The sequence below is a fragment of the Pieris brassicae genome, chromosome 9 (genome assembly GCF_905147105.1).
Source record: "Pieris brassicae chromosome 9, ilPieBrab1.1, whole genome shotgun sequence".
NCBI lineage: Eukaryota > Metazoa > Arthropoda > Insecta > Lepidoptera > Pieridae > Pieris > Pieris brassicae.
In genome coordinates, this window is record NC_059673.1 from 63,223 (window position 1) to 91,219 (window position 27,997).

The window sequence follows — 27,997 nt, forward strand, 5'->3', positions numbered from 1 at the left end:
TAATTGATTATAGATGTAGTCTGCTTGCATATTGCGTCTCGCAAAGTCAGTCCTAACGGTCTGACCGACGACAACATCCCTATCTCTTTTTAAGAACAGCCTACTATCAAATGGTAGCGCTCTGTGTGATTTTAAAATTAGACTATATATGCATTGTCAGCTTTGTATGTCAATTCCAATGCGTTTTTAAAGTTTTTTTATAAAATTTCTGCCAAGTGTAATCTTATAAATTCGAATCTTCGACGACCAGTCCACCCACTGAAGTATTTATAAACCATTTCACTTAGCATCATTCAAGACAAGAGCGTACCAATTCTCAAATGGCTGGAAATGCTCTCGCGAGCTCTCTGGTATTAAGTGCCCATGGGCGGCAGTTTCACTTATCATCAGGACACCCTTCTGCCAGTTTACCCCGTTCTATAAAAAAACAGTCACCTCGCTTTTAGATTTCTGTTTGTGTCTCGTGATCAATTAATGTTTTAATAGGAAAGTAGGCGAACTGCCTCCTGCGCCTAACACACGTCGTTTTTCCAATCTCAGTTTTCCTAAGTGTTAAATGCGTACCTAAATTGTGCACAGCCGTGATTTAAACGCACGCAAATCTTAGGTCTTGAGAGGAGCGCGTTCAAATGAGGAAATTTGTCATTTATGACGCACGCAACGCATATGGCGTTCTATTCATTTGAGTATAAAATGAACCATTATAATCTAAATAATTATTACGTAAAAATCCTCCTTTATCTGTATAGTTTAAGTGAGAAATCTCTGTACAAACCTAATAAAGCTATAAAATTATGAATGTCCTATACTTAAAGCTGTACTTTTTAAATGGAAAATAGTGAAACGTACGGGATAAATAGTGATCTAATGACATGACATGTCTTTATTAATAAATTAAATAAGTTTGAGTTTTTATTTCAACTAGAATTTAACAAAGAATTACCTTTTGAAGAAGGATCGGATGATGATGTTAAATTTTATTCTATTATTTTTTTTATTTAAAGGCCTAGTGGTTTCTACGGCAACGACAACGATTCGATCCCCGGCTCCTGCATCAATTTAAGGTAAAGGAAAACATTGTGGTGAAACCGGCATACCTAAGTCAAAACAAAACAGTCGAAAGTGTGTGTGTCGGGCACAGAAGGTTGACCGCCTACATGCCTATAAGAAATGATCACGGAACAGACCTAAAAGGTTGTAGCGCCATCGGTATGTATGTTTAGAGGCATTTCATCTTTTAAGAAGTACTTGAGGCATTACTTATGTTGGAACATAATATGATATTATCATAATATTTTATTGAAATGTATACTCGCAATAGGTATAATAGTCATTCATCTATAAAATTATTCAAGAAATAAGTAAGATTTGAACAAAAAACTGTTATAATAATTATTTATTTGATTCTCAACTTAACTAATTGACAGTACTTCTGATATCAGGGGGCAGTACTAGCTTTTTCAACAGACATACATTTTTATGCCACTATTAGTATAAGTAATAATAATTACAATGAAATTACGAGGATATTTGTAGCCAATATCGTACAGTGTATCAAGAAACGTATTTAAAGTTGGCCTACGGAAGTCATACTTCTAGCAAAGTCTCGCATCTGAAGCCAATTAAACATCACGTCATATTTGGACGATCTCAAGTTATAAAAATTCTAAAGTGTAGTCACATATGTCCCGCATTATTTTATTCTGATATACTTCCGTGCTAGTAGAATATTTGAAATGTCTTACTTTTTATTTCAACTCAGTGTATAATTGTAGATTATTAGGCATATTTCATTCCAATAAAGCAATAAAAAGCTTAAATTTTACCGCTTTTTATATAACCATTCCTTATATTAGAACTATAACATTCCACGTTGATCTTATTTAGTTATTATGTTAGCAAGCATTACCTGACATTGTGTTCTGACAAGTTTATTTTTATCTTAAATAAATGGCTATTATAAACCAAGTTTTAGCGACTGGAGTCGGTAAGTCCATTTCATTTTACAAACATTGGACTGTGCTTTGATTATAACGTATATGTTACATAAGTAATAAGACAAATAACACTAGTAAAATTAATAATAATGTAAATCCAAATTTCCGGCAAACGTTGAGTCTTAATTGTGGCTGTGACATTTTATTAAATTAATATTTGTTTGTGAAGCGTTTTAAGGCTTTCATAATTTTTCAATAGCCTATAGTATAAACATATCGAAGTAACGTATGCAGAGGACGATTACTTGATAAAAAAATACGCTGTACATACATAAATCTTTAAATGACATTTATTATGTATCATGTCTACTGCTGTGATGTTCTCAAAAATTCGTATTATTTGTATAGTAAAAATAGATAAAAACATACCAATACCTTTATTAAGATTATTACAAAGACATACTGAGATGTGGGGATCACGAGATATTGTAATATAAGAAAACAAGAATAATTTAAAATTATATTTTATATAGTGACTAATCTTCGACATATTTGAATATGGTAAGGCTTTGTTGCTTTTAGCATTCAAGAATCAAACATGTTTTTAACATTTTTAGAATACAGCCTACATCATAATGTATGCTTTCTTTGGCGTCATGTATAAAACGTCTAGCTACGGCGTAGCACCGCTCGAAGTCTACTACGTAAGGACTGCTACGAGTACATACGTGATTAATGTATTCGCTATAAATTTATTTAAACAAAAACTAGAATCTTCTACAATTTAAACAAAACATTGTTTGATTTGTATCAAAGTAAAAAAGATTTAGTGCAAAAAATACGTTTAATAATACATTTATCAAATTTTAACCAGATAAAACCTTAATAAAACAATTTACATAAATAATTAAAAATATTGTTTGTTTGTAAAACTTCTCAGTATTCAGAGGTTTATGACCGAAGTCAAAAATAACAACTATAACAAACAAAGAGTAAAATAGATAACGTGTTATCTCATAATTCCGCCTTATTTGATAAGATTAAATCGCATTTTATTACGTGCGTTAGCGGGAATCGCAAAATTTATAACGGATGCTGCATTCTTTGATGGACGCCATTTTGCATAAAGTACTTATTAAACGACCCCTCATAAAATGCGTTTTCACGCGAGCTAAGGGAAACAGCTTCGATTGACGCGCTAATTCACGTCTGAAGATAATCTTGGCTTTTCTAAGTGATTTTATAAATATAAGTAGGCAACGGGACAGATTATCCTTTGGTTAATGGAAACTGTACACATATTCACAAAAAAGAGTGCAATAAATAATACTTAATACTCGTAACACAGTAAAGGAAATTTGACTAAAACTAGCACAACTAAAGCCCAAAAAAAGACAGCTTTGTTACAAAATGTTGCTCTTTAAATATTCTATAGAAATATAAATAATTTGGGAATTCTTCTCTTGTATATAAATTAATTAAAACAATATCCATTTTGATTAAAATAATTAAACATACAAGCATTCACTTTAACATCAACCACACGTATCCGGTTTAACACTAATCATATACTCGTACATATACCTAAAATCAGAAACGAAAATGGCCACAAAAGTTTAACCTATTCCGGGGAGAGTCTTTACAACCGTTTGTCTCCTGATGGATGGGAAATGGGAGCGGTGGACCCGTTTCGAATCCATCTCCGAAGTTATGTTAGATGGAATTTTTGTGTTTTTAATATTAAGTGTATTATTTTTTACCTTATTTAAGTGACAAGTATGTTTTTGTTTTTTATGAGAATAAACTTATTTAAACCTACTTATATATTAATTTTACTTAACGAAAAGAAATTATAATGATATAATTTTCAAAATTCTTATTTTTTTTAAATTACTTTACTGTACGTCGTAATTCACTGACAAGTAGTCAATGGCGCATGTCTTATCTAAGCAAACTTTGAAACCTTTATGATTCAAATTCAGTTGAACACTCAGAATATTTTATAATGGAGTTTTAGTTAGCAATACAACTTATAAAGACTTATATTTTAGTCAGCTACCTATGCATGACGATGGGTATTATGTACACTTGGCCGTCGTCAGTGCTGGGTCTCTTCAGCTCCGCTAACACAACACTGAATAGAGTTATGTCAGAGACTGAGCTGTCTCTCCTCGGGAGCCTATCTTCTATCAGCGCGGTAGTCACACTCCCCTTCTCGGGATATATTTTAGATAGATTGGGAAGGAAGTATACATGTATCACATTCTCATTATTGCAAGTGGTAAGTCGACATTTTGAAGATTTAACTTGAGTTGTAGTTTATTATCACATAAGTACCTAAACTCATAAAATGATTAACTGGACAGGACTAATTCGCGCGAGGCGAAAAAATCAATAATAAATAAATAACGACAGGCTGGGCCTCAGATTTCTTTATCTGCTTTATGATCGTTTGTCAATGGGCAAGTAGGTGATCAGCCTCCTGTGCTTCACACACGCCGTCGAGTTTGTGGGACTAAGGCAAGCCGATTTCCTCAAGACATTTTCCGTCACCGTTCGAGCAAATGTTAAATGCGCACATATTAAGAAAGTCCATTGGTGCATTGTACGCAAGGGATTTAGCATGTTGAAGTCACTAGACAAACATTGCTCAGGAAATACTACTTAAGGCGAAAGAAAACATCAAAATTAATATTTAGGATTAAAATTTTGATATATAACAAACACTAAACCAAGATTGAATGCCTCATATAGGAATTTAATGAATCTTAAAATTAAATATATTTTTTTCAGTCCAGCTGGGCTATTGTTATAGCCTTCAAGACAGTGGAGGCCGTGTTGACTTCAATTTTCATCTCTGGTGTTACCAGTTGTACATTCATCGTTATTCCATTGTAAGTTTTTATTATCTAAACAAGTGTAGAAGATTGATTTAATTATAAAAAGCATCAAATTACCCGATAGAGAAGTTTAACAATCTGACTCGTTTTATGTAAAACGAACGTGAAGCGTGGAGACAATGATTTTGTTTAGAATTGAAAATATATTTTCAGGTACGTAGGAGAGTTCTGCCAGGAATCCATTCGTGGTTCTATGGCATCTGGTGTGATGATGTTCTTCGGTATTGGGATGCTAATATCCTACCTTCTCGGTGGTCTGGTGCAGTACGAGATCATGAACTACACATGTCTCACTCTTACTGTCATTGGAGTACTTCTTCTTTGCTATGTTAGGGAGTCGCCTTTAATGCTGATGAAGAAAGGATTCGAAAAAGTATGTGGAAAAGGAAATATAATTAGCAGTAGCAGTTGAGCGGAGCAATAAATCATAACAAAAATTATAGACCAAAAAAAAGATATTAGTCAGAGAGGGGCGAGATAGAGAGAATAGAGCCAAGTTCTGAATGGACATTTCAGGCAGCTGAACAGGCCAACATGTCAGACTGCTTCAATTAAATGAAATATCTTATCATGGTTACCAATGAAAACTGCTGAGATTTATTTATATTCCAGATGAATATATAATAAATTGTAAATACAACAGATTGCAGTTAACTAAAACATTAATATACATAAAAAGTACTAAGCTGAAAAATTGAAAACTAACATTAATTTAAAAAGTGTGGTCCGGGTGCATAACTTTTGTTTTATCAAATTTCAGGAAGCTGCAAAGTCATTAGCTCATTACAGAAGTGTTCCAGTGTCATCAAAAGAAGTTCAAGAAGAGATGAACAATATAAGAAGGATACTGAATCCTCAATTAGATGGTAATTATTTGTTTTAAGATTTTCTTTTGCATCATACCAGACTTATAAATACACATTATATTCAAGTACATCATCATTACATCAGTGCAACATATTAATGGTAAAGTTCTTATTGATTTTTTTCAGAAAGCACTGCTGAAGAAGAAAAAATGAGACCGAACTTCAATTCAGCTCAAAAATTATCAATATGGCAATTTTTTAGTAAGTAACACTGATTTTAACTATCTAACAAAATATTTGTATCCGTTAACACTTGTAGTATTATTTTTTGTCTGTTACATGGCTCTATCAAAGTACAATTTATGAAGGTGACTTTCTAGAATCATTTCTGGGATATATTTATAATATTGTACGGGTTCAGAGTTGTTAAGTTTATATTTAATTGCAAGTTTCTAGTGTTTTATAAATGCAACCTTGTTTGTTTGTTACTTGGTTTTATTTTGGTAATATTGATTTGCAAACTACTGTAGTGAGTTGTACAGTTATTGAAGACTGGTAGCATTTGAAACATTTGTCCTGCGTATTTCCTTATTTCAAATTTATAATATGTTTTTTTATAGCGCGCGTTCGCGTCTCTATTGTATTCCGATCAAGAATTATTGTCATTATTTTTAAAAGATCTTTAAGTCTAATTTAAAGACGTTTTAACTATTTTTAACAGGAAAATCCCGTTCATCGCGTCGCGCCCTATTCGTATCTTTGATCCTCAACTCAGCTGTGGTCTTCCAAGGCCTCGTGGTGGTTCAAGTATATGCGCAACCATTATTCGAGCAGGCCATCCCCAGCATGTCTGCTACTGTGTCCAGCGTTATATTTGCCGTCGTCACTGTCCTTGCCGGCTTCTTAGCCGCGTATTTGGTGGAAGCTTTGGGGCGAAAGGTAAAAAAGATGCCTTTATTCGAGTACGATTTCGTTCGTACTCAGAGTATACACAGTAAAATCTGTGAGCAGTGTATAGTTTATGTTAATAGTCAGGCGTAAAATTAAAAATTAATCTATATTATGTCAAAATTGAATACAATTAGATAATAGGTGTAAAATATATATATATCCATGTGGATATGTTTTTTAAATACTAAAAAGGTTAAAATATTTATTTAATATCTTCTAGGGCCTGATGATCTACTCCTCAATATTGGCTGCAGTATGCTGCGTCATTCTGGGCACCCAGATCCAGTTCACATGGGGTCCTCACTGGGTGGCCGCTCTCTTTATATATTTGTATTGTGTGGCGTATACAATCGGAGCCGGAACCATACCATATATTTACAGCGCAGAGGTGTTTTTGCCTGAGGTTCGTTTATAATATTTATGACAACTGACAAGTCTTAAGTATGAATAGAACCAATAAATCGACTCAACCACGCCAGGCATTTTAAAGAATTAGTTCTTAAAAATACAAGAATTAATCGCAATATTTATTATTGTCTATATATAACTATATGTAAATAAAAATGAAGCGCAAAATATTATGTGCTAAGGGCAAAATGATTTATTCCCGTATCCCGGAGCCCATTCGACTTACGGTTCTTCAAGAAAAGAGCGTACCAATTCTTGAAAGGCCGGCAACGCACTTGCCAGCCTTCTGGTAACGTGATATTTTTTACAAAACAGGGGCCAAGTGATACAGTCTGTATTACTTAACATCAGGTGAGCCTTCCCGTTTGCCTCCTATTCATAAAAAAATGGTATGTTGATATACTATAATAATATAAAAGGGTTTTGCTTTCGCGGGGCATCTAAGCTGTAATGAGCTAATGACTTTGCAGCTTCCTGAAATTTGATAAAACAAATGTTATGCACCCGGACCACACTTTTTAAATTAATGTTAGTTTTCAACTTTTCAGCTTAGTACTTTTTATGAAATATATAATAGTTAGGGAGCTGGCGAGAAAAAATTGTATATGATCAGCACACAGGGCAGACGTTATTAATAGTGATAATTATTGGTAGATTGAAATTGTTCGATTAAAACCAATGAGAAGGATTTGAATTTTTTTTAACCTGACGCTCGGCTGAAGCTTTAGCTTAACAAATCCAATTTTAAACACGCGTCAGAAATATTCGGCTTCTACCTGTTAACTGCGTCTCCGCATGTATGAAATTTCTCCACATTTCCTTTCAGTGTCTTGCTTGTATTTGGGGATATGAGTGAGAACAGTATACCTAAAACAGTTCCGTAATGTTCGAAATAGAAAGAAACAGAAGAAGGTCCTCCCTTTTATTTTGCTCGGGTTTCCTCTCTCTCTCGCTCTCAGGCACTTCCACAAGGACGTCTCGAAAGCGTAAGGCTTTGTAGATGACAGAGATTTCAGAGCGGGTTCTCCAAAACGCTCATCACTAGTTTTGGAGTATTTCAATTCTCCGCAGATTTCGAATGATTTTAGTGTGTGTAAGCGCTTATACACAAAATGTGCTATATTTGAGCAAAATTTAAAGTTCCCTAGATTCCGTGAATTTCAAACAGTTATACACCTAAATATCAGTGAGCAAAATGTCTGCCAAATGTTTTTTCGTATCCACGGATTGATAATGAATCGAATGGGCGCACTGAGAACCGTGAGCAAATTACTTAGTAAAGCTTTGTTTTTAACATTTTTATTAGTCCGTCCCATGGTAATGCAGAGCCCTGAATTTTTCTGCTTCTTCGATTTTTTTCATTTCCAAAATGTTTGTGACCATGAACCCCAGAGGCATACACGTGCAAATGATTTAATATCCCCCTTTTTTTAAGCAACTTCAATCGGCGGTAACGCGAAAACGCAGCGACGTAGAACCTTAATTGACTGGACCAAATCAATTCGTACTGACGTAAACTGCAATCTACCTCGATGTGAAATTTGTGCAAATCATATACCCAAATGCTCATCAGCTCCCTAACTATAAATATTTTCTACTACAAACGAAGATATTTTTAAATACGTCAAAAATTGCAAATATTATTACTTGTGAACAGCAAAAGTCTATATGACTGAATCGGTTATTAAATCACTGTCTTAATATGATACAATAATCAAGACAACGATTAAGTATTATGGACTTTACTGACTTATTTTTTCAATAAGCTAACACTACTGAGCCGCCTACTGTCTTGTCTTTCAACCTTTTTGTTTCGAGTTTTATCTCGATTACAACTTCTTCGTTTATTGGAAGGCTGATCACCTACTTGCCTATTTAATGACACAAAAAGTGGATGCAATCTGAAGCTGTAAACTATACAAACCTTAGTTGCCTCAATTCATAGGTAATAATAGTAAGATAACAATTTTAATAAAGTAAATTTTTTTACAGATCAAAACATTTGCATCTATGTTGATAATGGAATGGACATTCATGTGTTTCTTTGTCGTTCTTTTTATATTCAATCCTCTTGTTAACTGTATAGGTAAGTGGTGAACATAATAAAAACCAGAAAAGGTGTACAAGAGCCGCCTGCTCTGTTTCACGTCTTAGACGTAGGCCGAGAGTAATTGTATCAAAAAATAAGAATAGAAATGGGATGCTTCAAATAATAGTGATTTATTGATTTACTCTATATTTACCACTCGCGTGTTACAATAGAATATGAGCGAAATAATGACGTGCTAATTGCTATGTACCGAACGAATACAATTTAACAGTCAAAGAGAGTGCCTACGTCTGGCTAAGCTCTCGGGGTTTAACTCCGTAGATTACGAAATCGTCACGCTTATAAGTGATCAAAGTGTACAGCAATGGCACGTAGATACATAGGAAATCGTCACGATTGCAAAAGAGCAAGAATGTACGAACCTTGGCACGTACATAGGGATCATCACGCTTATAAACTAAGAAAGCCTGAGTGAGCAAAATGTACAGCCTTGGCTCGTACAGTATTCATGTAAATCATGGAACTCTATATGGTGAAGGTTTAGTAGAGTTGTTGAGAGATAGAAAAGAAACCATACATTTAATACATAAAAAAACTATAATCACAATACACTCATCACAATCATGAGATCCTATCGTTTAATACTTTGTACAACTCTTTGTCTTAGTATAATTTTTCCCTTAAACTTGACATTCGTTAAATTTTCAGGTCTCGGCGGAGTCTTCTACATATTTGCAGTAGTGTGTGGCCTGACATCAATATTTTGTGTATTTTTCATGCCGGAAACAAAGGGTCTAGCCGTGGACGCGATACAACTAAAATTCGCTACTCCTAGAGCCCGTAATAAAGTCTAATAATGTTTTATTAACCAAACTAAGAGAGCCATGTAATATAAACAAACGCATGTGACTGTTCTCATCTCGATACGCCGCCTAAAAACTTTGATAACAATTATTCGTTTTGGTAAAAGACTTATTTATGTATACATCGCAGTTATAGTATACCTATCCATAGATAATAAGAAATGAGAGGCGAAAAAAATGCCTATTTGTATTGTAAATACGCTCGCCTGTTTCATTATAAGCCCATAAAGTAAATGGTTTTAGACTTAAACCCTAACCTTAGTGCGTAATCTGCTTTATAAATAATATGCGATTCATTTAATTTATAATTCAAGTTATACATAAAATGAATCGCAAAATGTTGCTAAGCTCAAAACGAAAGTATTTTTTAATGTTTATCTCTAGAACTCTGAAACTGTTTCTCAGTTATTTATGGATAAATTTAGTTTTATTTAGAACTTGTCATTGTTTCGGTAAAGCGAACGGTCTCCATGAAGCAAAGCAACTTTTTCAATGTTGGTATGATTCATAAAATTTTACTAAAAGAGTAGGCTAAGTAAGAAAATCATATTAAGGCGAAACCGAGTCTCAAGACTCTCGTATTTTATATAATTATTATTTTTGTTCCTGAATTTCATCAGAAAGGTTACATCCAATTTTATTTGACTTTTATTCCGTTTCTACTAGTTTGTGGTCCTGATAAATATAATACATAGGAATCGTTTACCAAAAATAGAAAATTAATCATTAATTAAAGATATTTTTAGTATTATTTTTTTATTTTGGGTAAATAAAACGAACGTTGTAAATAAATATTTTCTTTGGTTCTAAGCGACAGTGACGCACAATAGTTGCCAAGATATAATCCAAACGGGCAACAACACCGTCGTCGCCACGTTGAACAACCAGTTTCCATATATCTGAAAGATTTTCATTATTACTACAAAATAAGTGTTATAAGTGTCGTTTCCATTCCTATTCGGGTCAGGCACGGGAGGCCGATCACCTACTCGCCTATAGGGACATACACACCTCTGCCGAAGGCGACTTGCACCAATTCTTACCAAGGAATCCACAATAGAGAACATGATCGCCTGCATCGCCGCATCCCTCCCTCGACCCAACGCACTCGGAAGTGATTCTTCCGGGAACAGAATCCGGGAATACACCATCATGCACACCGTTAAAATGACCAATGGATGCAGCAGGAGGCATATGCCCTGTTTCAGGTATACTGAAAGTGACCTGTAAATTGACCGTCATTAATCAGATAACCTGGTCGTTCCAAACTATAACAGCCAGGGCCAATTACAACCACAGCACACACGCATTACACGCTTTTTCTTTAAAAAAAAAACATATGCAGCATCCACGATATTTACCGTTTCTCTCGGACTCCGACGAGCAGGGCCAACGGAGTATACAACGCACACACACACAGTCCCAATGATATGTTGTGCATGCCCACACAGAGACCCAACGTGGACATCTCTATTAGGAGCAGAATGTTGATCTGAAAACGGTATTCGTCACATAATGTCACAATATAAAACGGTACTTAGTGTTGTTATCAAAATATTGAAGCATTGAAGGAAATAGTATCAAGTGAGGTCGATCCATAGTATTCATTATTCATTATTAGGTGCGAGAACTTTTAACTTACGATAGTCAATTCCTCTCTGTTCGCCGGGCGTTGCCGAAACAGCTTCAAGAGGAATGGCGTTATTACCACTATGAGGGCGGACACACAAAACAGTCCGTAATAGACGGAGACTTCCGATGGCCTATCGAGGTATTTGGCTCCTGAAATTATCATTTTCAAATATGTATTTTAATTGTAAACGTAAATTGTATCGCCAATTTCTTTAAGCGGGAGTAAAAAATATTTATTAATTTCGGTCAGCGATGTACAACGATACAACAATAATGGGAAAATGAGTTTTAAAGTTTAGTTTAAACTAAAGGGTTATTCGAGAGCAGAGAGTGGTTCGGCTTACCGATGTGACTGAAGACGAAAGGCGAATTCATCACACCCGACCCGATCAAATGCGCCAGAAAATAATTTGCCCCAATGCTGACAACACTAATACTTTCTGTTTCTTTCATATCGCCGTCTTCTTTAACTCTCTTTTTATCTTTTAAGTCTCCTTTAACTCTCTTTCTTAAACCTTCACGATTTTCGATAACTTCACTCTCTTCGTTAACCTTTTCCTCTTCGACTCCGTCGTTATCTTTCTTTTCTTCTTTTTTATCCTCTTCCTTTTGTATAGTCACCCACAGAGATAGAGCGCGTATTAGCATCGCCCCGCACAGGAGGCACAGGGACGGCATGTACTGACCTTCAATTATTACATTTATTCATTCATTACAAAAACAAAGTAAACGAGACGAACAAAATAAAAATATAACTTTTTCATAATTGTTTACTAGGTTTTGAGGAAACCAATAGTTTGACTAAATAAATAGTTAACTGAATCGAAATAAATAAAAACGGTTACCGATAGAAATGAAGCGATCGGTCGCTGCCAGCAAATAGAAGAAATAGCTTTGATGGAATCTCTCCAGCAAGTTATTCAAAGACCTGAATATGCTCTCCAATGCCGTCCCTAGTCTGTAGAAATTCGTGGCCGTCAATTGATGGACTCTCGGCGGAGCGCCTGCCGGGTCGTCGGCATCTCGACCTTCGAGGGTCACGGCTTCGATTCCGAATCGATGGAAAAGGCCGTGGTTGCCGTTCGGTACCTATAAAATGATAATGCGTAAAATAATCCATTCCGGCTTTATTGGAAATGGAAAACAAATACGGGTACGGAAAAATGAAAGATAACATTATGATATCGTGACCCTCGAATTTAAATTGCAAAACTTATAATTCAAGAGCTATCAACTTGACTTTAAAAATTAAATAGACCATGAATTGTGTGTTTTATAAATTAAAGAGAAATTTACTTTTAGTCCATGCTTATGAATCGTTTCTTTGAAATTTTGTTTTAAGTTCAGACAAACTTACCCCCGCTATTTGTGCCGACATCATGCCCAACATGGTCCACACTCCGTCCACCCATCCGTCCATGCTGTTACGATTTCTCACCCACGCATAACTAGAATACAGTTTCATTCCATTGAAAAAAGTTCATCTTAAATCTGCCGTACAAATAAAATTTCAGGTATTTCTCAAAAATTTATAGAAAGCTTATGATAACAACTATCTGTATATATTATAAAAGCTAATCAAATTAATTAGAAACTTCGTTGATTCAATAACGAGAATAGTATTCAGTAGTACTAAGTAAAAGCTGTTAAAACCTGTTTTTGTATGAGTGATGTATTCCAGACTTGACACATAGTTTGTGCACCAAATTAACTAAATCTAAGTTCGGCAACTGACCATTCAGACCCTCCACTTTCACTTCTATGTACTCTGAAATATAGTTCATAAAACCATTTGATTATATAGAACGATCAGAATACAGCATTTTCTACAAGAAATTGTGAGCTGTGAGATTAACAACCCAGGAAATGAAAATGAAAAATTTTAATCACCCTCAGACACAAAATCTTTAGGCTTAAATTTAGACTTTGAGCTGGCGGGCAGGGTTAAATTAAATTTTAATTTTACATATTATAAAATTCTAGCCAGTTTGAATTCGCATAAGGTCTTATTTTTAAATAAAAATACTTACTTATCTTGGGCGTATGAAACTCCAAATTAATAGCTGCCTGTATTGATCCTGACCTTCCTTTTAAAGTACCGGGATCTAAACACCGACTATGATCCGTCCATTCCCATCCTTTTTTCTTTGACTTCCAAAAACTACCAAGGTTGGTATAAAATGTGCCAGAATCACTTTGAAGACCGTGGTAGGCTTCGAGCCATGCTTGCATACCCAGTTGCTCATGTTCCGTTACTAGAAATATTATGTCCTTAGCCCAATACTTTTTTGCTGAAATTGTAATACAACATTTATATTTTGAAATCAAGGTGAAGGATTATCACTTATTAATAGCTAATTAAAGTACTAATGAATATGAAGGTAAGTGATGAATGATAGGGTTTATTTTTTTGTACAATTTACTTCCCATGTTTATTTTAAGCTGAAATATTTAATAATTTTCAAAGCTTAAATCGCTACTCACGTCTAGCAAATTGTGCAAAGGCCAGCATAAGTGCAATACCAGCTGTAGTTCCCTTCTGATGAGAGGATAAAGGTCTATATGGAACTGTGAGCACCAGTGCTTCCAATGACGATGTTCGAGGTGCTCTGAGGATGCCATATACATTTGTTCCTTTGAATACCTGGAAACATTATAGTTATTCAAAGAAAATATTATATAAATAATAACTTTTATAACGGATTAATTATTACAGTCAGTTAGGATCTTATCAAGTTGATAGATGACTATTTGATCTAATTGAGAATCTCTGGCAGACAAAATCAAGCTATGTCAATACTGTTAATAGTCTTAATTAAATGTGTAGTTCTCACATACAAAAGCAATACTAACAAGTTCACACTGTACTTTCTAAATTCTTTCAACTTGTTTATAAAGTAGTATTTCCAATGTAATGGAGATACATTTTCACTACTACAGTGGGTCAATCATGTTGCACTATATTGTTGATATACATATCTGATCTTTTATACCTGTCCTTGTCCAAGAGGGTAATTAAGTGTGAAGTTGTGTGTGTACACTTCTAAATGAATCTGTGACATCTTAGCAACCAACCATGGCACTGGCATCTCATCTGTATCTTCATATTTATCCTGTAAGACTTGTCAATTTGTAACAGTTTCGTATTATCAGTAGTATATTATCACCACGAAACTTAAATTATTCGCAGATTTTGTTTGTCGTAAAAACAATTTCTATGCACAGTTTCAATAGACGAGAAAAAGTATCGCAATTACCTCAAGCTCTTGAAGAAGTTCATTATGAAATTGTTTCGCAGCTTGTTCTCCATTGAATTCATTGGTTACCAGGCCTGGGAGTAATGCATTTTCCGAGAAGTAGGTATCATTATTAAACTCCCGGTGCCCTAATAAAAAGAACCATACAATAGCACCAATGTAAAATAGAAAACACAGAGGCGAATGGATCCTTTTTAGAACTTTTATGAATCGCATCGACCCATATTCTGGGTCTGATAGAAGGCCCATCTTAGTTTAACTTATTTTTAATAGTATATGGTTACAATTTGTAATCATTTATTGATTGTAGTTTTTAAATGAAAATGTTGACGAAAACGGAATTCTATATAGAAATTCGAAACTCACTGATTATTTCAAAGTTTAGTGTCACTGTCAAGCATGAACAATAGCGGATATATAACACCACAGAATATAACTCATTAGACGAGTGACGACATTGCTTTGAAATATTAGTTTTAAATGTTTTACAATCAAACCCCCGCATACTAAAAACTTTTTTATCTGTCGATAGTTTGACCTTAAAAGTATTTATAAGTTACATGCTGTGAACGACTCAATACTAGAGATGTGTAAGTACTTCTCTAGTACTACGGATGAAAGTCTGCGATTTTGCAACGACTATACCTGCATTATGAACTTCATCATTTACCGAGGTACCATATTTTGGTAGATTTTGGTACCAGGAGGTATGTGAGGTTTACAAATATCCCTACTAAACCCCAAGATGCAATCTTTAGCTATGCGACATAGGCAAGTAAAATCGTGGTCTCGTTACACATCGTCCAGGATCATTTGAGCACTGCTGGGTTGGTATTTTTTTAAGTAATCGATTTCTAATAGGTATCGTTATAAACTCCTTGAAATATTATTGAATTATTTTAAGTGGAACAGCTCGCGCCCCAGCCCCTTGAAGTTTTGAAAAAAAAAAGCTCAAGTAGGAACCCACTTTTACACCTTAAGTTACACGTTTAACGTTGGAAAATGGTAAATAAAACAAAAAAGTGTACGAAAATCAGTATGAACTTTTATTATACGCTGCTACAGTGTCATTAGCTATGTTATGAATAAAATTAGTCTTACATGTTTGTGGTCGTTGGAGACCCATAGATCAAAACAAAAACAACACAATCTAAAACAAAAAAATGAACAAAAATTCAAAAGTAGTAATAAAACGATGTACAAACTTTAATAAAACAGCGAAACTTGCCCTTTAGGAATAAGTGCTTGAAGGTCGTACACTGCTACAACACGGACAGAAAAAAATTGATCCGAATCATCTATAAAATCACTTTCATTACCCTGAGCAGGTGTTAAAGACTTTTTGAAGCTATAATAGCTAGATACCTCGAGAGCTGATGCTGTAACAGGTGATACCGTGAGTGCTGATTATGCATTTGAATTTTTTAACATTCTTCTCTCTTTGAATGGCCATTCCATCTTGTTATCATAATTTTAATTGTTGTGACGTGAGTTATGTACCTTACATTAGTTAAGTTTCATATATGTATATAATTTTGGTAGATAACTAGAAGCGCAATCAAATGTTAGCCAGCGTCGCACACATGGCACATGGAGCCTAATATTTTTCCTAAACTTGAATATTTTTGTTTCCGATTATGTCCAAAAGGTCGAATTCACTTGTATTGAAGATTTTTTAGCCAAATTAGTTTTTGATAGCGTCGCAACCCCACTCCTCTTAATGTTATGTTAGATATAAACTTATGTTGTAACCATTAAAGCCAGTTGTTACCCAGCTTCAAACAAAGAGTTTTATTTCAACATCTCCATACAAAAACCGCCGCCAAACTTAATTCCTGGAACGTGTTTTATTTTCATTATTGTCCTATTCTTCGTTTTTCCATAATATGTAATGGAGGGTGGTAGTTGCTCTCCCTCGGGAACCAGGAAGATTGGGGAGTATTTTTTTAACGTGATAATTTTTATTATTGTATTTTCTTTGTTTTCCGGAATGGTGAAATAACTCTAAAATAACAAAAATAAACATTATAGTCTCCATTCAAATAATAATAAAAATAATCGTTCTGTGGCTAACTACTACAAGGACCTGTTATAGCATGGTTCACCTAATGCACCTTTTTTTAATATATTTAAAATATTTTGCAGTATTTACAAAATATAGTTATATGGACTGCATCCCATGCATTTTTTATAGTACAATCTATATTTTCACTTACGGAATTCAGCAATATCCCAGAGTAAAGAAGTGTATATCTGTCTAAATCAATACAAGTTATTTGTATACCTTAGAAATTTAGGACAAGTTCACAAATCCCAGTGGAGTTGGTTGCAGATGATGCAATGAGAGTCAGTGATTTGGAGTGAGGTGAAATACGAAGCTCATGACCGAATGCGATGGAGACTCACTGTGGACGCCATCTGCGCCATTTAGGGATTTTAGGACATTAAGTCAAATATAAAATAAAGACTAGTCAACCATGAATAGACTAACCAATGCGCGTTAAGTTTATTGTGAAGCAGTTACTGTTAGTTTGACTTAAACGTAATTATGGTATTTTCCTTTGTCCTATAAGCAAGTATTAGTTAAAGTTACGGATTATAAAATACATAAACTATGTTAAAATAACTTTAACTCCAATCTTTAAAGGTCCACTCATTAATCCAAAAGTAAGGTTATACACTGATACGATTCAAAGTTCACAAAATATTTTGGTAAAAGAAGAAATGCGAATATTCACAAATGATTTAATCTTCATTTCTAGAGATCATACTTTGAATCCAAATAGTTATCAATCTTTTATTTATTTATTTTGTAATCCTACAACTGATAAAAAATATATACGAGTATAATAACAAACAATTACACTAAAACATAGCCAGAGATAGAATACATAATATTTACCTACGAAAAGGTTCAAAAATTTAGAAAAGGAGAACAAAAAAAAATATTTAATGCAATTAACGCAGATATACTTAATTTGGCGTTGTGTAATGGTGTAAAGGTGAGGGTGAGTCCGTGAATGTGTATGTTGGGTATGCTCATGATGCAGGTGACTTAAATATTCACTATGGATATTCTTAATACTCCTTTTAAGCATGTTCTGCGAGAGCTTAAACAATTCAAGGCTTAAATATTGGTCGTAGTCTAAATAGATGTCCGGGATACAAAACCGAGATTTTTGCATAGTTAGTTCACACGAGGAACATGGAACAAAAAAAACAAACATAAGAAATTAATTAGGTAAAACAACATTACATAAGAAACAATACAAAAAAATAACTAACAAATATCACAACTTTTGTCAATTCACTCAACGGACAAAGAAAAAGCGTCCGTTAACCTATGTAACTCATTAACTGAATTAATACACCGGATCATATGTGTGGTTTGTATTTTTAGTACCACTTGTAAAATTGTGATGGTCTCTTGGCTTATTATTCCCACACCTGCATTCATATATACGCCTAAAAGCGCATTATTGCAATGAACGTCACGTTAATGGTTTTAACTTGAGATAAAGGAATCTTAAATTAAATAAAACACTGTTTTTTTTTTACATTTTACTGTGGCAAATAATAATATACTGTTTTTTCTTCTCTCATAAGCGAAATAGTTTATGAGTGGCATTGTCCTTTATATTGAAAATCACCATTGTAGCATTGTGTCTTTTGACTATTCTCATAAAGCATTGGCTTCTTAAAGATGAATATTAAATATACATAGTTTTTGTGTAATAGAAGAAAACAGGTTGGCAAAAATTCACGATGTATTAGATTATGATTATCTTAGTCCCGCAGCTGCTTTAACGTCATACTAAAACAATGCAGAATGCATAAGTTTGCTTATAAACTACATATGTTATTTTTAACAACACAATGCAGCAGTTTCAAAATGCATTTTCAAATACCGAAAAGGTCAGTTGACATCCAGGACATCAAGGAGACCGAAGAGCTGGTAGCTACCTCGAACAATGAATTAGTCTAGATATTTAACGGACGAACCTTGCTTTTTAATAATATATTTTAGGTATTATTTTTAAGGTTTTAAGGTTATTGTTTTTTCTTATATTAATTTATGTTATCTAAAAGTAATTTCACTATTTAATTGTTAATGTGCTCGTTTCCGAAAGTAATTATCTTACTGAATATTTATTGTTTTGTATTGAGTATAGGTATTATAAACTTAGTATATTGCATGGCCTCAAAAACCAATTATTTGCTAACAAATTCTGTTTATTACGGGTTAAAAAAAAATTACATAAAAGGCTTTGCTTTTTTCACATAGCGTCCATCATCAGAAATATAACTGGATTTATAAATATCAACAGAACGATTCGGTCATGATGGTGATCTCTATTGAGACAGTAATTACAGGTTTTGGGTAGAATCATGATACACACTGCGTATTTTACTCGGAGGTCCATAATAACGGAATATCATGAAATCAGACGTACTAGCCTTTCCCGGAGGCATGGAGCAGTCCAATAACCACTTACTTTTAGGGCTAAAAAAATCTTAGACAATCGGACTGCCGTAGTACCCCTCCGCGATTTAAACCCGAGATCGTTTGTACGTTTTTATTACCAATTCTCTAGACGAATGCGCTATATATAAATATACCAATACAAAAATTACACCGAATTATTCTTAAAATATTATTATATATTATTATTTAAATATATGATAATCTATTGAAGATATTATAATATCTATGTATATGCTGGTGTTTTCCTTACTCAACAAATAACTATATCAATACAGCGAGGAAATGCTGCCAAACTTTTTCAATTTGTTTTAAATTTTCTTTCTTATTATTACTATGTACGTTTAGAAAATTGTAAAAACTGTATATTTGATAGTTATATTTAGGTTTTAATAAACGATTGCGCGCTTTATCAATATAATGTATACGTAATTATTGTTTAATATTCTTAATAGATAAACTTAAAAAACAAAGTTGTGAAAATCCGATCGTGCACATTACATTGTTTATAAAAGGGGGAAATTACGTAACAGTTCGTGTTCAAAATAAATTGTGCATATAATGTAAAATATTAATTAATTTGAAGTTTTCTATTACCTATAGCTAAGTTTCATTATCGGATGTCGAGGAAGAAAACAAAAGTACACCTATCTATATAGAAATATTTTTCAGCCATTTAGATATCGAATCTAGAATGTTCTTTGTCAACAACCTTGGTTCACTATTTCCAAACTATAATTTGGCATCACCGACCAAATTAACATAACAATATACTTTTAAATTGAAAATTATCTTCGAGTTAAACGCGTTGAAATTTTTTATTTATTTTCCGTAAATACTATTTTTGGTTACAACTAGTTAAACATTGATTAAACTATAAAAAACATTAAATATGTCAGAGGGCAATTAGCACATTATCCATGTATGGAAGAAGAGTATATAAGAGTAAATATGCAATTATATTAATTTAATAAAATTAAAATTATATATAAATATTAACTGAAACCCTAATGTTCGTTTACAAATCAAAGAAAATATTTACATTTCCACATTAATGTGCTTATCGTGTTCAGTTGTAGGTCATACCTTCGTGAATTTAAACATTAAATACAATCCTATGTACAAGCGTTGTTTGCATTTTTGCTTATAATACTTTGTAGAATTATTTTTGTATACCTTTTGGATCTTGGAGAAATACCCAAAAACTAAACCACTTAAAATATGTATTGTTTGGTCTCTTTCTGACAGATTATGTTTACGCAGTCATGAAAAGAGACAGGTCAGCAATTTAGTTTAAAGTATGAATAAGGAAGATAGTCTTTAGTGGCGATAGGTAATAAAACAAAAGTCTCAATATTTGTATCTGCTTCATGTGCCTGTGCCTGACACGCCGTCGACTTTTTGGCTCTAAGGCAGTTTCATCGCGATGTTTTACAACTTTTCCGCTAATTTTATCGAATCTTTCTCTGCTATTATAAAAATCTCGCGTCACGGTGTTCGTAAATAAACTCTTCCGAAATAGCTCGACCTATTTTCGTGAAATTTTGTGTGGTAGTCCACCCCTAAATTTGTATCTGTATTGTTTTAGCATACAAAAATTCACACAACTATTAATTTTCACGGCTCTGCGATCGGCCCCTCTTTTATTTGTTAATTAAAAAGTTCTAATTCTGAGGTTTATAGGTTTAACAGTTTCTGCGGTTGTGCCAGGTCTGTAACACTTATCTATCTAATCATCGTTTTCATAACAGAAATTGTTAGCTAGATTGAATAAAATAATTGTAAATTGCCTACAAAATTGTACTAATTTCTATCAATTAATAAAATCCTTGAAACACATGTTAAAATATAATAAACCTATTTTGAGAACAAATACTAATGATTACAGATTGTACGGAGAGAGGTATAACGTTATTATTATACAGGACGCATCCTTATACACCATTATATTAAATAAATAAAAATATGCAAACTAGGGACATATATTTGCTAAGATTTTGTCAGTAAAACGATATCCATTTTTTTATACTATCCTATAGAGATTGTGCGCTTTTCCTGAACAAAAACCTAAGTCTTAAATATGTATTTAAATTTTTTTATATCCATAAAAACCTTCTGCAGAAATCAAAGAATTACTTAAAAAATACTCAATTGGTCCAGCCCGAGATTTGAGCTTAGCAACATATTTTGCGATTCAATTTGATTTATTTCATTAAATTTATTCATTTCATTTCATCAAAAAACAATGTCTTTGACCACACCTTACTTTGCTTCGAACTTACTTACAGATATTAATTAGTAAATCACTTAGGTATAGTAACAAGTATTACCTACTTGATGTTCTTATGTTCTTGAAGGCCCGAGTGGCCACACGCTGTTAACATTATTTGTTCAGTTGCTAATTCTACGCGCAGTGCATAGTATCAATATATAAACGAACAACAATTGACTGTTAAACTTCAATTAAAATGCGATAGTAGTGAACATAGCAGGCTGTATGATGAATCAAAACCCTTCTACAGGACACACATATAAACAATGGCTAGTTGTAATTTTGGGTATGTGTGTATTTTATTAATATTTTACAAAACTCAAAGGGCGATATAACTATACGCTACTCTACTATTTACTCAATTGATCATGGTCTTTTATATATATATCGACGTCCCGACGTACAAAGCGACAGAAAAAAGTGTCAAAAATAGAAGTTTTCTGGAGAGAGTTTTTTTATGAATAAAATAACATTTTAAACTAAATAGAATACGTTTAGTTTTCAATTATCATCTTATCATATTGATTTTGATTTTGACTTCTTTACACATACACAATTAAAGAGGAATTTAAAATGGTTCAACTTTCCTAAAAAGAGATTAACTATTATATTATTTTAATTGTCTGAAGACATAAATATTTTTATTATCATTACAGTTTCAGTGAGACTGATTAGTATTATTATTTTATTTATAAACTATTTATTATTATTTTTTCAACGTATAATCATCATCACCTTGGACTTCCTTAGTATTATTAAGGTTTTTATACAATTCACGATACGTTTGTGGAATTGTCACTGTAGTCACAGATCAGTTTTCTATAGCTATCTTCAAAAAATATGTATTTAAATTCTAAAACGTCTGGACAGCTCCCTGGAGCTTTAACTTCTCTTATTTCCATCCCAAATAATTATCTCTTAATATAATTTTTAGTATGTTGCACATATATAATACACCACATATATAAGGTGCGACATTCTTTTTAGCCCAACAAACCAGCGTCAACCATTTATCAATAAATTATTTTCGTTCTAACTAATCTATCTATAAGCTCATGAACGCTACCTGCCTCGTTTTGAGTATGTCTTTTTACAAAAAAACGATGGCACAAGTCTATCTTAAATTTATGCTTACAAACAAGTACATAAATACAGTAATAATAGTTATAAGGCATTTATAATAGTTGGATATATAAGGAATAAGTTTTGACGTGCTAGCATACTCAAACGATTCAGAAACGAATAAAATAGTATTTTAAACTTAGCAATATCCACTAATAATTTTGAGTAACAAAAACTCATGTTTGATAATAATGTTGTGATAATATAAATGCAAAATAACTATAAAATACACATAAAGGTATACAAGATAAAGCCGAAAATGAGAATTTCCGTCGATATGTGTTGACACGTTGGCCTTGTCTTACCTCCTTTATCATATACCTGGTGCGGCAAAGACGTTACAGGCTCATCAGACTCAGACATCAAGAATTTACAATAAAGACAAGCACCAAAGCTGGCTCAGCCGCTGAACATGTGGAAAAAATTAACAGTTTAAATATAAGAGTCTTTCCTCCAACTTTGGCTTTAAGGACTCTTGAGTAGAGACCTTGACTTGAACCCCCAAGCGCGTAAGCAGTAATTAACGGTTTAAGTTACGCCTGGTGAGAAGTACCGGTGAATAAGTGTCGCAGCAAAGCCACGGTCCACAGCCACAGGGACCGAACTTTTTAAATTTGTGTTAATTTGCTATTTGTCAATTTTTAATCATAATAATCATTAAAAATTATTTATTTACAAAATATTGAGAAATAAAATTTGACATCTTCTTTTCAATTAATACAGAAGCTAATAAACAGTTGTATTCTCCGTCCTATTCAGAGTGGAGACTACTTAGCCCTAATTGTCACTTCAGTATATTAAAAACGTATTTGTTATCAAACCATCTAAAATATTCTGTCTTATAACACTACGTTGTTTACGATATCCTTATAGCATTATAGAAATAATTTTATTGCAAATATATTTCGTGTGATTTTCCAGCCAACTTTGCTCTATTCGTTTCCGGAGCGGAGACCAGCTGGATTTCACCCATGACAAAAATCCTCCAAGCACCTGATTCACCAGCAGGCGAGCCTCTATCTGACTACGCGATATCATGGATAGCCAGCCTTATGTGTTTCGCTGCTATGTTGGGAACACCTATTTACGCTTACATCGCAGATAACTATGGAAGAAAGGTTGCCGTAATGTCTCTTCTTTATCCACAGGCGGTAGGTACTACGGATTCTACTATTCACTATACATCTAATAGCTGTAAAAGGAATTGCTATGTCCAGTTGTCTTTAAAATAATGCTAGGGTCATTGGTAAATTCTGTCGAATCGCCAGTTAAGTTGCAGTTGTTGTATGGATTTGTTCAGAAATATATTACATGAAACAGGTTGTTTGAAGCTGGGTAACAACTGTCATTAATCGTTTAAAACATGAGCTTATATCTAACATACACTTAAGGGTAGTGGGGTTGCAGCGCTAGCTAAAACTGACTTGGCTTGTCTAAGTGTTCATAAATCTAAGTGACAATTCAATACAAGTGTATTCGACATTATTGGAAACTAGAATGTTGTAATACAATTTGTGAGTGTGGAAGGGAAAAGAGAGAACTAAGGGCCCATAATGGCTTCCAGGGTGCGATAATTGCTAACATTTGGTTTACTAATGTTAGGTTACATAACTCGCCATTAGACTAGAAATTTCTAGAAACAAGACATCGTGTTGTATTTATTTAGTACAAACAACCATATGCTGTCCCTTTTTAATTATTGATGATGGTGAATAATCGGCATAATTTATAATATAGTTGTGCAGGTGTGGACTGTTTTTACGCCACGATGTGCAAGCGAGCTGTATCTCTGCGCGTGCGTGGGAGCACAAACAGCATGCTTACATGAGACATGCAGTGGAATGCATGTGCCCTCTTGTAATTGTATTATTGAATATACTTTAAAGCTTACCTATTCATATATTTAGAACAATTTTGTAACTAACACAATAATAACCATAATATGGACTTATTATAATAAATAAATTATCATTATGGTATTGTTTCAGATGTCATGGGCACTAAAACTATACCCGACACCAGTAACTCTAACCTTATCAAGAATATTCGGCGGGATACCCGCAGGAGGTTGTTTTAATGTTGTCCCAATGTATGTGAAAGAAATTAGCCAGGACAGTATACGTGGTGTTTTAGGTTCACTCCTTATTCTGTCACAGAATCTAGGAGTTTTGTTCATGTATATTATTGGAGCTTACTTAGATTACTATACAGTACAATGGGCAGTGCTGGGGTTACCAATTGTAGCATCGGTGCTGATGTTTAAAGCCCCAGAAGCGCCTGCGTATCTGGTCAAGCAAGGTAAAATTGATGTAAGTAACGAAGTTCATGGAAAGCTTTTTAATTCCATCAATTTATCTTGTTTTATTTATCCTGATTAAGGAAAGAAAGTAAGTCAGTAATTTTTCAACTGATTTTCTACGACGAAGTTTAAACTTAGTTTTAAAATGATGAGCAAATAGCTAAAAGTAACAAAAAATAATTGATGAAAGGAATAAAGTACTTTAAAATTCGACAATCAGGCGTTATTTTTAGGAAGCAATTGAAACAGTGGCTTCACTCAGAGGCCTGGACAAAAGCGACAAGACAGTGCAAGATGTAGTTGATTGTATGAAAGAGGAAGAGGAGAAATCCAATAACACGCCAGATATCTCAATAACAAGTATCTGTAAGTATATTGTTCAAATATATATTGTGTCCTACTGCTTCTAAGAGTTGCTGCTGGTACAGGACTAGACACGATACAAGAGACTGACGGCCGACCTCCAGTAATGGATAGGCACTACTAGAAGTACGTGATACCATCTGTATCACCTCGACGTCTGTCGTTCCACAACTGAGCGTTTTTATAGACAGTTTCTGCCGAGCACCAACACTATGTGGAACCAGCTGTCCACTGAAGTATTATCAAACCAATTCTACTTATGGTCCTTCAAGAAAAGAACGTACCAATTCTTAAAAGGCCGGCTTCGTATTCTCGAGCGTTCTGGCAATGTAAGTGTGGCGGCGGTATCACTTGAATAGGTGAGCCTCATGCACATTTGCCCCCCGTTATATAAAAAAGGTGGTTGAATTACATATTTTATTATTTTTTCAGTGATTGACAAGAAATGGCGACGCAGTATCATAATAATCTTCATAGTAACAACGTTGTATGGTTTTAGTGGCGCCTATTCAATAACAGTCTATGCTTTCACACTTTTATCATACGCAGGGACTGACTTTGAAATAAGTCCGGAAGTACAGTCGTTTAGTTTTCCAATAGTTATGATCACTGCTTCGTTTATTCTCGCTGTTATTATAGAGAGGGCCGGTAGAAAGGTAATTTCTATCACAATATCAAAACTAACATTATTTTTAGTTTATTTACAGTAAATATATCTTCAGTTTATCCAGTATTCATTCAAACTAAATAAGTCTAATTGCAGATTTAAGGATCTCTTACGTCTCTTTATGTCTTATTGAGCGTATGCTGTGACGAAAAGGAAGAAGTCCTTCAGTTAAAACGGCTCAATTATATTGATATTTAATAAGGTTCTTCAAGTGGGGTTTTGGGTTAGTGTAATACATTCATGGATGGACTTTAGGACTTTTAAGGAAACATCTGCTTTTTAACATGGAACATTCAAAACTTTTTAATATTGAAAATGGTTGATAATTTAAAGTCATCATTATATAACAGTCAGTCTTCACCTGTCTCTCACGTCATAGATGTGGACCCCAGCAGTTTAATAAGGAAAACATAGTGAAAGAACCATCTTATACTTAATAAATCCACGGCTTATGTCAGGCAGTGTTAATGTAGTAGCTTCATCGTGCGACTGTCATCCCTGACGTCGTAAGTTCGATCCCCGGCTGGGCCCAATGGACTTTCTATGCGAGCATTTAATATTCGCTCAAACGGTGAAGAAAAACATCGTAAGGAAACAAGCGATAGCATGGCATAGACTCAATACGTCGACGGCATGTGTCAGGCACAGGAGGCTGATCACCTACTTGCCTACTATTTGACAAATTACCATGAAACAGATATAGAAATGTGAGGCGCAGACCCAAAAAATTGTAGCGCCGATGATTTTATTTATTCTTTTGTGTCCGGCTGATCACCTACTTGCCTAAAAAAATGTCTAATAAAACGGAATCTTTGTTCATCAGTCGTTAATAATTCTTTCAGCCCATACTGGTCGGAGCGTATATAGCATCTGCCATATCGTTTTCAGTTATAGCTACATGTTTCCTCATTAAAAAGAATGGTGGTTCAGTGCCCGGGTGGTTACCACTTTCGATGATGATTTCATGTGTTTTCTACTTCGCTGGAGGGATTGCGTCTATAATATTCATATTGATTCCCGAAATGTTTTCCTTTCAAGTGAGTTATATATAGCTTTAAGCTTTCTTTAGTATTGAATGTAGCAAATGCTGGTCAAAACTCATGAATGTCATTAAAAAATCGATACCATGATCGGACCACGATATGTGGACTTTTTTACAAAACAATAAAATATTTTTGAGTGACGCGCAGAGGTTTTATCACATAATACATAATCTGCAGTATATGTTAGCTATCTTTTCTAAAATATATGTTTTTTAAACAAAGATCGACATGATATGTTATCCTAAGTACTTGGGGTACTAACTATCCCCAGCTATACTAAAATAAAGCTGCATTGCCCTTTTTTCTTTTTTCTCGAGTTTTGTTAGTCTACTCACATAGGACATAACAACCTAGCCTGTTATAAGTCTCTCTAGGTGTCTCACTCTGCAGTGTTCCATTGTTTCCACATACCCTTGTGTAGATGTGTGCTGTGAAGCTAAGTACTAATATAATTCGTTTTCAGATTTGCGGGAAAATAATGGGTGTTTTCGTAACATATATATGGTTTATAGAGTTTCTCCAACTGCTTCTGTATGCACCAATAATAAAACTGTTTGGTTACGACATACTTTTCTATTTATATGCCACAATCAATCTCGTCAGTGGAGTTTTCACTTTAATATTTATTGCGGAAACAATGGGGAAAACCGAGCAGGAGGTCCAGAATGCAATCAATTCAAAGCGGCTTTTTAAGAAATAGTTGTGATTTTTTAATTAAAACCGTAATAACCACCTGGAATATTTTCTTTCATTATTTTGTATCTTGATAATGCCAATCTAAATGTAAACTAGTATGAGAGAGTTTAATAACTTATTTAATTTATTGATTAGACGTCCAGACTCGCGCAAAGCTGAGCTTGATTAAACCAAGGCACATTTAATATACTTTGGCTTTGTTAAGTCTTATAATTAAAGTGCATGAGTATTTGGTTAGATACTGGCTA

General features: G+C 33.8%; 3 protein-coding genes across 3 annotated transcripts; 2 read left to right on the plus strand and 1 right to left on the minus strand.

The window, feature by feature from the left end:
- Positions 1-1,897: 1,897 nt before the first annotated feature.
- Positions 1,898-10,691, plus strand: LOC123714252 (facilitated trehalose transporter Tret1-like). Its single transcript, XM_045668450.1, has 10 exons — positions 1,898-1,987; positions 3,989-4,218; positions 4,731-4,831; positions 4,991-5,210; positions 5,598-5,703; positions 5,830-5,904; positions 6,365-6,582; positions 6,815-6,997; positions 8,995-9,088; positions 9,761-10,691. The coding sequence occupies exons 1-10, from the start codon at positions 1,951-1,953 to the stop codon at positions 9,904-9,906; spliced, it is 1,410 nt and encodes a 469-aa protein (XP_045524406.1). The 5' UTR covers positions 1,898-1,950; the 3' UTR covers positions 9,907-10,691.
- A 5-nt stretch (positions 10,692-10,696) lies between these two features.
- On the minus strand, positions 10,697-15,170 carry LOC123714251 (glycosylphosphatidylinositol anchor attachment 1 protein). Its single transcript, XM_045668449.1, has 12 exons — positions 14,805-15,170; positions 14,541-14,660; positions 14,032-14,191; positions 13,578-13,838; positions 13,201-13,315; positions 12,905-12,995; positions 12,393-12,636; positions 11,892-12,233; positions 11,558-11,697; positions 11,277-11,407; positions 10,959-11,139; positions 10,697-10,814 (listed from the first exon to the last, which is right to left on the minus strand). Exons 1-12 carry the CDS (start codon positions 15,051-15,053, stop codon positions 10,722-10,724), a joined length of 2,127 nt encoding a protein of 708 aa, XP_045524405.1. The 5' UTR covers positions 15,054-15,170; the 3' UTR covers positions 10,697-10,721.
- Positions 15,171-21,643: 6,473 nt separating this feature from the next.
- Positions 21,644-27,819, plus strand: LOC123714687 (facilitated trehalose transporter Tret1-like). Its single transcript, XM_045669053.1, has 7 exons — positions 21,644-21,845; positions 23,603-23,832; positions 24,670-24,990; positions 25,214-25,346; positions 25,776-25,999; positions 26,853-27,047; positions 27,517-27,819. The coding sequence occupies exons 1-7, from the start codon at positions 21,785-21,787 to the stop codon at positions 27,751-27,753; spliced, it is 1,401 nt and encodes a 466-aa protein (XP_045525009.1). The 5' UTR covers positions 21,644-21,784; the 3' UTR covers positions 27,754-27,819.
- Positions 27,820-27,997: the final 178 nt, after the last annotated feature.

Excerpts from the sequence above, each read along its gene's own strand:
- LOC123714252 (XM_045668450.1), top strand. The coding sequence starts at position 1,951 with ATGGCTATTATAAACCAAGTTTTAGCGACTGGAGTCG. Across the intron at positions 4,832-4,990 it reads ACATTCATCGTTATTCCATT|GTACGTAGGAGAGTTCTGCC; the intron begins GTAAGTTTTTAT and ends ATATATTTTCAG. Across the intron at positions 5,211-5,597 it reads TGAAGAAAGGATTCGAAAAA|GAAGCTGCAAAGTCATTAGC; the intron begins GTATGTGGAAAA and ends ATCAAATTTCAG.
- LOC123714251 (XM_045668449.1), bottom strand. The coding sequence starts at position 15,053 with ATGGGCCTTCTATCAGACCCAGAATATGGGTCGATGCGATTCATAAAA. Across the intron at positions 14,661-14,804 it reads AACTTCTTCAAGAGCTTGAG|GATAAATATGAAGATACAGA; the intron begins GTAATTGCGATA and ends CAAGTCTTACAG. Across the intron at positions 12,996-13,200 it reads CATCACTCATACAAAAACAG|TTATGCGTGGGTGAGAAATC; the intron begins GTTTTAACAGCT and ends ACTGTATTCTAG.
- LOC123714687 (XM_045669053.1), top strand. The coding sequence starts at position 21,785 with ATGATGAATCAAAACCCTTCTACAGGACACACATATAAACAATGGCTA. Across the intron at positions 24,991-25,213 it reads TCAAGCAAGGTAAAATTGAT|GAAGCAATTGAAACAGTGGC; the intron begins GTAAGTAACGAA and ends CGTTATTTTTAG. Across the intron at positions 26,000-26,852 it reads TAGAGAGGGCCGGTAGAAAG|CCCATACTGGTCGGAGCGTA; the intron begins GTAATTTCTATC and ends TAATTCTTTCAG.